This window comes from Macrosteles quadrilineatus, unplaced genomic scaffold (assembly GCF_028750875.1).
Source record: "Macrosteles quadrilineatus isolate MER2022 unplaced genomic scaffold, UCM_ALF_1.0 Scaffold_2__2_contigs__length_208266976, whole genome shotgun sequence".
Classification (NCBI taxonomy): domain Eukaryota; kingdom Metazoa; phylum Arthropoda; class Insecta; order Hemiptera; family Cicadellidae; genus Macrosteles; species Macrosteles quadrilineatus.
Genome location: NW_026542595.1, coordinates 100,616,616 through 100,628,059, shown reverse-complemented (window position 1 = coordinate 100,628,059; position 11,444 = coordinate 100,616,616). Strand labels below are relative to the sequence as shown.

The 11,444-nt window shown below is 35.4% G+C and overlaps 1 protein-coding gene across 1 annotated transcript; it reads left to right on the top strand.

The window, feature by feature from the left end:
• Positions 1–6,249: 6,249 nt before the first annotated feature.
• LOC128984685 (uncharacterized) lies at positions 6,250–10,311 on the top strand. Its single transcript, XM_054404025.1, has 7 exons — positions 6,250–6,292; positions 6,843–7,045; positions 7,382–7,614; positions 7,896–8,027; positions 8,313–8,516; positions 9,046–9,159; positions 10,278–10,311. Exons 1-7 carry the CDS (start codon positions 6,250–6,252, stop codon positions 10,309–10,311), a joined length of 963 nt encoding a protein of 320 aa, XP_054260000.1.
• The last annotated feature ends 1,133 nt before the right edge of the window (positions 10,312–11,444 follow it).

Below are 11,444 nucleotides of genomic sequence, written 5' to 3'. Positions count from 1 at the left end.
CACCAAGTAACTGTTATAGGCTATTGTTATATATGCTATCAAACCAAAAAAACTATTATAGGCTATTGTTAGTATGTGTCACACCCAAAAACTATTATAGGCTATTGTTAGTATGTTATCACACCAAGTAACTGTTATAGGCTATTGTTAGTATGTTAGCACACCATAAAACTAATGTAGGCTATTGTTAGTATGTTATCACACCCAAAAACTATTATAGGCTATTGTTAGTATGTTAGCACACCAAAAAACAAATGTAGGCTATTCTTATTTCCATTCCTTAAAATCTATTAAATTCCAAATTTCTTAGTTACTTTATATCATTAATTTGAAACCATATTAAATACCAAATTTTTGATATAGCCATATTAAAATAATGTTCTGAAATGTAGTGAAGTATAATTGGCAAACATTATATACAAACATACTGTTATGTCCCTTTTATAATTTAATCAAAATTTTACTATCATTTTAATTTTTTTAATCTTTACAGGCCTACAACACCGACCTCGCCCAACCACCAAGACACTACTTCAGAATCCGTCAAATCAAAGTCAAACTCATCCAAACCCAATCCAAATACTTCCACCACTTCTGAATCCCCCCTTCCCTCGGCCTGTAACTCGCCTACAATGCCGAATCCCTCGGAATCTACCTCGCCCTAAATTCATATTTCATTTCCTCTACTTCCTTTCTCCTTCCTATTTTCCATTCCTTTTTTTCAAATCTACCTGCGTCCAACACTCTTACTTCTAAATCCCCTTTACATATTTCCCGTCCAGAATGTCAACCTCTGATATAGACGACATTGATGAAATCTTTGATGACTCTGAAGTGTCCCAACCTGCAAGTGATAACGAACGACTCGAAAGAGGAAGAAAAAACAAATCGAAACTTCGAAGTAGACCAAATGTTTCACAGCCACCAAATAAGAAAGTTAAAGGTAAATATTTAAAATATTATACAATACCTGCTCCTATCTATTTTCTTTTTGGTTGTTATGGCAATATTTACTATTTGAAATTTATTCTATCAATCACGAGTCATTTTAAATTTTATGTTTTAACTTTTTCCTTAAATATCAATAACAATGGTCAACATTTGTCTAAACTGTACTCACACTTTCGACCAGAGGGCTCTGGCCACGAACAAATCAATGAAATTGAAGTGGCATAGGAAGCCGGTTAACCGAGCTCGATTATCTTCCCTACTCAGCTGTCTGCGTCCCGACAGGTTGTATGTCCATAGGCATTCGAGAGAACTTGCAGATACCTTACTACGCTGCCTAAGAGTCCCACGGACGACACGTCAACCTTTGCCTGTAGTAGATGGTGTCCGAGCCTACGTCAGTTCATGGGTCGAAGATAACTTAGATCATGTTGGTGATGCTGAGATGTCCATTCAGTATTGTGCGATTTGCTATGATGTTGGTCTATTGAGGTCACTAGTTCGGAACTATGGTCATCCGATAACGCCATTACTTCTTGAAGTTGGAAATACGGAACCGCCAGAGTCACCTGCTCTTCCACCATTACAACCATCGCCTCAATTTTCATTTGGGCATCACTTACCTTATACAAGCCCCCACCCAACAATTTCCTCTCCGCATATAAGTCCTATTAACCTGCCAGGTCCTTCAGGACTCTGTCAGTTTCCACCTGCCACGAACCCGCCAGGCCCGCAATCTCCCCCGTCATCCACATCGCCCTCCCCATACAGTCCGACCACCCACCGTCTGCGAATAGCCCCTCCCAGTGGATCCATGCAGGTCTTTAGGCCTAGTGCCTCTCCATTGAGGCTACCATCGCCAGTCCTTAGACGCAGTATTCAACCAACGGCTGGTTCCACCCCTCGATTTAGGCCTAGTGTTCTTGTGAGAAGAAATCTTCTGTGCCGAACTCCCACGCCCAGAGTTCCATATAATATAAGCCGGCGCATAACAAGACTTACCAATATTACTGCTGCTCTGAGGCGACAAGGATCTAGCCGACAAGGCAATGGTACGATTCCAGTCGACAGGCTGTCTTTGTTGGAACGGGAATTGAGGGACTTGATGCGACTGGCATCGCTTCATCGACAGAAAATGCCAAAGGGAAGACCGCGCAAGGGTTCTTAAAATATGGAGTCGAATTGTTCATTAAGCACACAATAAAACCAGTCCTCTATTATCATTATCATATTGTTTTTTTTATTTTCTACTATTATACATTACTAATTTTTTAATTATATATAATACCTAAATAATTTAATTATTAAATCTATAGCTTAAAATCTCGTTATTATTCAAATTATCATGCAATTTTTAACAGCGATTTCCAAGATAACTACTTATTTACTTATAATAAATAATTTTTCTATTGTTATATTACCTATCACCTATATTATTTTATTTACCATTTATATTCATTTCAGGTTTATTGCCTTATTACTATTTATATTTTTTTATTATTTTCCCTTACAGTCCATGGAAGCGATTTCCAAAAAAGAAACAAGCCCGTGAATACCCGTGAACTAGTGAATGCACTTGATACCCATCAAGCGTCGTCTTCTTCGAGAGAGTCGCTCAATCAACAAACTGTCCAGTGTGAGTATATGTTGAAAAATATATTTACAAATGTTATTTTACTGTTATTTACCTATCTAATTATGTGCAACTAATCTGTTATTTATCTCAATTCTTATATTCAATTAATACCCCCTTAACTCCTATATCGTCTTCTATTAATTTCTCCGTTATATCTTAATGCTATTTCTATTTTCTCTCTATCTCCTCTACAACCTATTTCTCTTTTTCCACAGCTTCGTCTGATGTCCCGCTGTCTACTTCCCAAATGTCTGCCCAACCTATTACAACTAGGCGTTCGAGACGTGGTGCATACCGTTCAACCATATCATCTAGTCCGATACGCCATCAAACTGAACCTGTATCTCCATCTGAAGGCCGATTTCGATCATCCCATCATCCAAGCCGTCGTGCCTCTCGTTCTAACAAATCAAGATGTCGTTCTCGATCTCAGCCTGTACCCCCATCTGAAGGTTCTCAGCCAGTCGTCCAAGCTCGTTCCTATGATCTTGTTTTTGAAGCTGGTGGTGAATATGATCAAGCCCAGCTCGAGGGTTTGGCAGAAATAATTAGTGGTGATGGACCAGCAGGTAGATTGCAAAAGAATCAGCGTCGACCAACCAGTAATATCAGCATTCGAGTTTCATTTAAACGTTCCTTTAAACTCCCCAAGAATGTACGCTCTTCATTGTTTCAACTTTTTAACAATGAACTTCAATTTCAAGTGAAACAATGTGTTATTGGACTTGAGGTTCATGATTCTAAGCTTTCTAGATCAATAGCCCATTTACAGTCTTTTTTCCAGTTTAAAAATAGAGTATTTTTCTCCGATGTCAGGAAACACATAGTAGAACACTATGGCAATGCTATAACAACATTGGACGTAGGTGGTGTAGGCACTGTAAAGGTGTTCCGATCTTATTGCTCAAAGGATGACCCGGATTGTTTCAATATTGGTCCTCAGAAAGACCTTCATCAATTTACTCGCAATATTACAGCGCTCAAGGACCAGGAAAAATTTCAATATACATCCAAAATAGCATTTCAAATGTGCAATTGTCTAAATTACACTGAGAAGTGCCATCAAGAGCTAAGACTCATGTCAGTCCCTGAATTCGCTGGTTTTCAGTTTCATAAATTACCACTAATAGGTTGGTGCAAAGAGATAGTTGATCACCTGAAATACTTTACAGAAAACCCTAACAACGAAAGTGTGCGTCAGAGGCGTCATTTGGTACTTCATGGCATTCCTGGTACCGGCAAGAGTACTGCTATCAAACTTTTGTTCACTAAATTAGACCATGAACACCGTGTATTTTTTCCCAGGGATCAAGGTAACTTTATTCTTAGTGGCTTAAAAAATGACCACCATAAATGTATTGTTTTTGATGAATTCTCTTACAAACAGTACCAACTTAATTCGTCCCTATTCAAGAAACTCTTCTCCGGTGACACACTAACAATAGATGAAAAGGGTGTCAGCCTTGGTAACACCCTTAGTTGGTCTGAACCAATCATCTGCACAACCAATGAAAATGTGGACTTGTGGCTTGATCCAGCTCTTAAAACCAGAGTGAAGTTTGTTCAGGTTGATGAGAACATTACCGACCTTATTGCCTTGCATTGTGCTGCTACCGGTGAAGATCCGCTATCGTACAACCAGGAACCTGTAGAATTAAATCAACCTCCCAGAGTAGTAGACATACAAATGTCGGTTATTGAGGGGCTTGTTGAAAGGAAGAACATCACATATGACTACAATCTTTTCATCCCTAATCATTTGTTGGAACCTGTTGCTCAAGAGGGTGATTGCGATGATGACTTATCTCCACCGCGGTCGATTAGTCTTAATGAGTCCATGGCCATATCTCCAGTTCTTATTGGTTCAGTTGTTAACAGTCCGCATTCGCCGGCTAATCAAACTCGTCAGTCAGCTGTTCGTCTTCTACGCCAACCTATGCGCAAGAGGTCTTCTCATCGAAGGAGACTTACATTTGATTCAGATACCGAATCTCCTGCACATACTTCCGAACACCAATTTGCAACGCCTGATCGTCCTCCTTTATCTAGGAGTCAATCAAACCTCCGTTCAGTGATAAGAAGTCCTCATACACCTCATACATTAAACCGTCCTCCCACATCCTCTTGTACACCTTTAGCCAGAATCAAACCTTTGTCTTCGCCAGCACCTGTTAAACATACTACACCTGTTACACCTGTTACACCAGTTACACCATTACCTTCAATATCCCCCCAGTTGCTGTTCACACCTGTCTCCTCTAGATCAAATCACCTTGTTGCTACTCCCGTACCCCAAATGTTTCTCACACCTTCCGGAACTCTATACAATTCTCCCCAGCCCAGTACTAGTCGCACCACTCCTTCATTTTCTCTTATGCCTACATTCTCTCCCTTACTATCAATCAATCATCCTCCTAACATTCCTCAATCTCCAATTCCAGTTTCTCCCCAATTCAGTGTCTCCTCCATTTCACCCTATAATAGGCCTTTATCATACCAAGGTGTGTCTCCTCAACTTTTATCTACTGGTACCCAATCTCTTAATGTCTTGCTACCTCCCAATACAATTGTCCAAATGTTTCCCAATACCCATATTCCAACTCAGCCCCAACCCTCTCCTCTAAGTGGTATTGTTTATGATTCTGGTGTATTTTTGTCATCCTTTTCTGGTCAACCGTCATCATCTGTAGCTACTCCCAATATCAATTCTGCTGATTCTTAGTTTAACCATGCATGGTATGTATCCTATATAAATTCATTTCCCACATTAATATCAAATTTTTAACAAATAAAGTTTTCTGTACTAATTCCATTTTTATTTTGTTTTACCACAGAATATTTTATATATTTTTATGTCTATCACCTATTCATTATTTCAGTTATAACATTTTATTAATTTGCCATATATATCACTATTAACTCTAATTATGTCTTATCCCCTACAACTCTATTCTACATTTAAATGTAGGCCATTTCCTTTTAAATTCACTTAGTGCAATGTGCAATTTCATATTTCATCAACAATCCAATTCAAAGTATTATTATATCTATTGTTTATAATTCATCAATTTTGTTATTTACACAAATTCATTTTCTTTTTCAGTCACACGTATAGACCATGATGCATCTTACCTCAGACAACTTGAGCGAGACATCCTATTTCATGGATCCCAAGTTCCGGCTGATGCCAAAATCTGCTTCGATGGTATGTTCATAATTATTATTCGATTATTATTCACTTTTAACCTACTACTTTATGTATGTTATTCTCCAAATCTGTTTTCATCAAGTTTTCTCAATACAGTCTAATTTTATCTACACATTTTCAACTTTTATTAAATATTAAATAATTTCATAATAATACAAATTATCAAAATCTAATAATACTAATTCATAAGTATTACTCTACAGTTTGTTTTAAATTCATGCTGAAAACCTTTTGCACCGTTTCTTGTTCTACATTTTTTTTAGGATTTTAAATATTTAATTTAGTACAGTTATCATTTATAATTTATAAACAATCTTTCCCCTACTGTATTTATCTACTACAACTTCATTTTTCATATTCAAAACTTGTATCACTATAATTTTTTTTTCAGTTGTCAAGAAGTCGTCTTGCGCAGCCCTGCATCATTTGTTTTGCCATTGGTTCGGGCGTACTGTTAATGGGGAGTTCTACGCAGAACCAATCCTCACATACAACGATCCGTATGTGACCTTCACTAACGACAGAAGCGTCTCCTGGGACGTCAGCAACGATATTCCTGGACCAGTAATCACCCTATTTTGTGACTCCTTCCTGCCCTTCCGGCAGATTTTAAAAACAGAGCGGATCAAGGTCCACAAGGCGCTGAAGAGGTTTGGACGCAAGATTTTGCAAAATTCACTCTACAAACAACCCAGTCCCCTCATTGCTAGCCTGGCTTGCTTGCCCGACAGTGCCAAATTTAAATACAAAAGTGGTTAGTTACTTTATATCACCATTTTTGAAAACATATTACATTCCAAATACTTTATAACACCATATGAAATTAATGTTCTGAAATGAAATACTCCCTCTACTTCTAACACAAAGATAAAATAATTTTTTGACAATCTAACAAATATTTTTAATCTTCTTTTAAGCTATTACAGTATTTACATTCTATTTCATTTTTTTATTTCCTTTTTTTAGGTTCTTTTAAGCGCATCATCATTGCTATTAATGAACCTCATTCAAGTAATGCCATCTATTATCGTTAACCATAATATGTTTCAGTAACCTTCCCCAACTGTTTGTTCGACCGGCAGAAGGTGGAAAACCTTTTTGAAGTGATCCTCACTGATGGTTTTGGTGCCAAAGCAGGATCCGGTACCTCAAGGCAGTTGACGGAATATGAGTCCAAACAACGAGACCAACAGCATTACCGGGAGGCTAGCGATCAGCGTAGATTACTACAATTGAAACTAGAACGTGTCGAGGTACGATTATATCTTTTCTCTTAAAATTAATCATGTTGCTGTCTTACATAGAAATGCGATCACTTGTAATGCATTCAAACAACCGCATATTTATTTTACATGCCATATTTACGAGTGCCGTATGGTGCAAATGAAACCTCAATTTTGTAGTACAAGTACTGTCCTCTTCCCTTACTATTAATCACTATTTTCTCCTATCCATGAATGTTATCAATTCCAAATTATTGAATCAAATGCATATTTATTGTACATACCATAATTTACATTTGTTTTCATTATGTTCATGTTTTCTTTTCATTTTTCTCTAATCATTAATGCATTATTTAATTGTTCTAGGATTTGAATGCAACCTATATGGCGACCCTTGAGAATGGATTTAAAAACCTACGTCATCTCGCAACAACCACTGATGTACTTGCACGTGTTCAAGCCAATCTTGAGCAAAATCAGTTTTCGCCCACTGACGGGATTTGTGTCGAGCTCATTCGCCAAGTAGTTACCAAACACCAAACAACTTCAATTCTTGCCGATGTACTTAACATAATGGCGGAAGTTAGATCTATTGTCCAGTTAGTATTATTTTTTTCATAACAAAACCATTCCTATATTTTTTATTCAATATATTCACTAACAATTGCAGTTACAATTCATATATTAATTAAAAAAATTATTTCTCTCATGCCATCAATATATAAAACTTTCTTATTTATTTCTTTTCCTGAGCAAAGATTTTTTTTTTTTAATAATTTAACATTCATGTTTCATACATAACAATACATTTAAAATTAATTCATATTAATTAGTTATCAATATTAATTCATATTAACAAATAAGTTATTATTGTTCACAGATCTCAACCTAAGGCACGATGCATGTGCAGCATGACAAATTGTTGGACGAGTCACATGCCCAGGCTACACCCGGTGGAGGAGATTGTTGTTCGACCATGTCCACCTCTCCTACGATGTGAAAATCCACACAGGTAATTAAATTATAGGTTATTTTCTCTCATTAAATCAATTTTAGAATTCTGCTTTTTACTTTGTGCAACCAAGTTTTTTTCCACTTATTAAATAACTAAATAAATATCCATATACAATTACCATATAATTTATTTTTTCTAATACGCAAAGTTCATTATCCAATAATCTTTTTAAAACCACCAATTAATATCCCTTTATTTTTTTAATTTTGTTTTTTAATAATGCATAGTTATTACTACTTATACTATACATATCATGTTTCTAATACTCATTGAAATTGGCAGTGGTGATCAAACAACAGCAGTTGCCGGTGATGGTGAGGTTCTGTCCGAGCGACGCTCTCAACTTTCTCCTTTGGTAGATCCGTCTTCCACAGGCGCAGTTGAAGATTCTGTTGATGCCACTGATGGTGCCGTTCCAAAAACAACCAGCCCCGTCCAAGAAGCAACCATCCCCGTCCAAGAACCAACCATCCCCGTCCAAGAACTGTAAGTTAAAGTTATAGTTATATTTATATATATGTTCACTTTTTCCACCACAATGAAAACATTGTAGTACATCATACCTTTAATGACCATATCACTCTTGTATGTGTATTGCAAATGAAATGATTTTAAAATCAAAACCATGTGTTGTGTCTTAGGTTGAGTTTCTTCAGAGCTTTCTCTTCATCCTATAACAGATGTGTTCACTTTTCCCACCTCATTGGGAACATTGTACTACATCATACCTTTAAAGACTATATCACCCTTGTATTTGTATTTCAAATGAAATGATTATAAAATCAAAACCATGTGTTGTGTCAGAGGTTGAGTATTTTCAGAGCTTTCGCTCTCTATCCTCCCAACACTCAACTAGAACTCTTAACCATAATCACACTTTTTGTTGTTGTGACAAAATTTTATTAAATAAGAATTTCATAAACATAATAATATTCATTTATCTTTTACATTTGCGCTCTTCTTTTTCTATAAAATCAGCCTTGTAGCACAACTAATTATTACCTCTTTTGTTCAGTGAACATGGTGACAATCAACTTGAGGCAAATGTGGAGGGTGAGGGCCCACATGTTTCTCCAAACGAGTGTCATGAAGATGAAGAGTCCCCCAAATCGTCCAAAGTTAAAACTAAGTATGTACGTTCTCCTTATACCTGTTTGTATACTGTGTATTAGTATTCTGATACCTTATTAATCTTTCATTTCCATTATACATTATAAAAAAATCTGTCATTACATGTTTAATCTCATTTATTAAAAAAATATAGCCTATATGTACAACAATTAATTCCTTATACAACAATTCACATTAATGCCATCTTGTGCGGCTTTCGTACGATTATCTTGTTGTTATTTGTCCTTAATTAATAACAAAAACATTTGCGTCAATATTGATTTCAATATTTTTTTCGTTTTATCTTTATACATTTCTTAATTATTTAATTCAATTCATTACATCTGTTTATAACCATGTATATTATAAACTTTCTCAAAATCATTTCAATTTGTTTGAGTAAGCGAAGTTATTTTCATTGGTTTTCCTTTTTTTTAAGGAAAATTGTTGCCCGAACCAGGAAGCAGCAGCAGCGCAAGAAGGTATTATAGGTATGCTTACTAACAATTTTTTTATTAACCTCTTCACATCATCATAAAATCTCAACATTATGCTTCCTCAAATCTATATTAGTTATAACTTTTATTTTCCTTTTAAATAACCATTCAAAACTATTAATTATTCATTCATTATATGCACTTACAACAATACTATACTTCCTCTTATCTTGACCCCCTATAACCGTATCATACCCATTAGAAGTTACAACTTTTTATCCCAATAATTTTTTTCAGCACATCTGTTTAACAGAAATACAATCGGCAGGAACTGATCGCTACTGAAATTACTTTTCCTTGTGTGAAAGAATATAAGTACAATGATCTCTTCATTTTAAGGCAAATACTCTATAGAGCATGCATTTAAACTGCCTGTTTATTTAGTTCAGGATGTGTTGTTTTAATTTGACAAATATGTTATCTGGACTTGCCTATGTTCAGAGGGTTCCGCATAGGACTCTGCTTTTGTATTGAATTACTTTCACACTTTCATTTTTCCCTATGTTAATTAATTTTTAATTACAATCTACAGTTTTATATAAATTTATATAATCAATATATAAATTTTCATAAAAAAAATCATTCTTTGTAAATCTTCCTTTTTTCTACTTTTCTCTATATCCAGTTTTGTCTGTTTCAGAAACGATGCCTATGCGCCGGTCCATCTCCCCTAACTGATGTCGTCGAAGAACAAAACTGTGATTGTACATAGCCTTATATATACTAGTCAAACTTTTATTTATAAGAGCTATGACCAACCATCCTCACATATTTTCATTCAATAACTATTTTTTAATTATAATATTTAACTAAAATATTTTCCTGATTTGTAACATTTTTTTTTTTCGAAATTTCTTACGAACATTCATTTTCCTTCAATTGTATTTTTTTTAAAAATATTACCTCATTTCTCATTTCAGATATTATTCTCACTATTTTGTTCAATTAATCTTGTACCGGGCCTTTTGCTATATGAAGGTACAAGTTCCTTTTGAGCCCAAAATCAAAATGGAAGTAAGATACAAAATTTGTGATTCTACATGAAAGTAATATTATCACATTTCCTTTCAATTAATTATTTTATTATATTTTATATTCATATTACATGTTATTCTTTTTATGAAGTACAATTGCAGTTACTAATCCAAATTTTACCGTATTTATTTAATCAATTTGTAGCGTTCCTTTTAGTTAAATTTAAATTCGTAATTATTCATTTTACTTTTCACTTTCTTTCATTTAGGATCATAAATTATTATCCTTAATTGTATGATATTCTGAATGGTGCTGAATGTGTTTTAACCACGATCCGTCTAAGCGAAAGGTGTATTTTTTATACAAGTATGAATGTTTTTTATATTTTTTTTATATTTTAGCGTTAAGCTAACTCTAAGGCCTTTCAATTGCCTTATATTTGGGGCTTTTATAGGTCCTGGCAATGTATAGTTCAAAATCCCAGTTGATCTGGTCGATTATAACAGCAGTGTCGAACCTTAAAACAAATTAAAACAAACAGTATTAATCCAGGCGGCAAGGCTCGTAAGGAGGCCGCGTGGGATCTGTCCACACATCATAGTAGTATGCTGGCATCCTGCTGTGTTGTAGTGCCATATTCCCGCGGTAACTCCATGCCTGTGCCGCATGTAGACGGATCGTTCCCCATTTACCGGTGTTCTATGTCCCTTTCCCCTTTTTTCCAAAGCCTGAACACCGTTTTGGCTAGCTTATGCTAGCCTTAATTAGTAGAGTCCAATTTCACTTCTTAGGCCCGTTAATAGTGGGGGGTCTAAGATTTTATCCTAGCCAC

Bases quoted from the DNA above. Each gene is read 5' to 3' on its own strand.
- LOC128984685 (XM_054404025.1), top strand. From the start codon at position 6,250: ATGGGGAGTTCTACGCAGAACCAATCCTCACATACAACGATCC. The intron at 7,615-7,895 runs GTTAGTATTATT...TATTGTTCACAG, and splicing joins GAAGTTAGATCTATTGTCCA to ATCTCAACCTAAGGCACGAT. The intron at 8,517-9,045 runs GTAAGTTAAAGT...TCTTTTGTTCAG, and splicing joins ACCATCCCCGTCCAAGAACT to TGAACATGGTGACAATCAAC.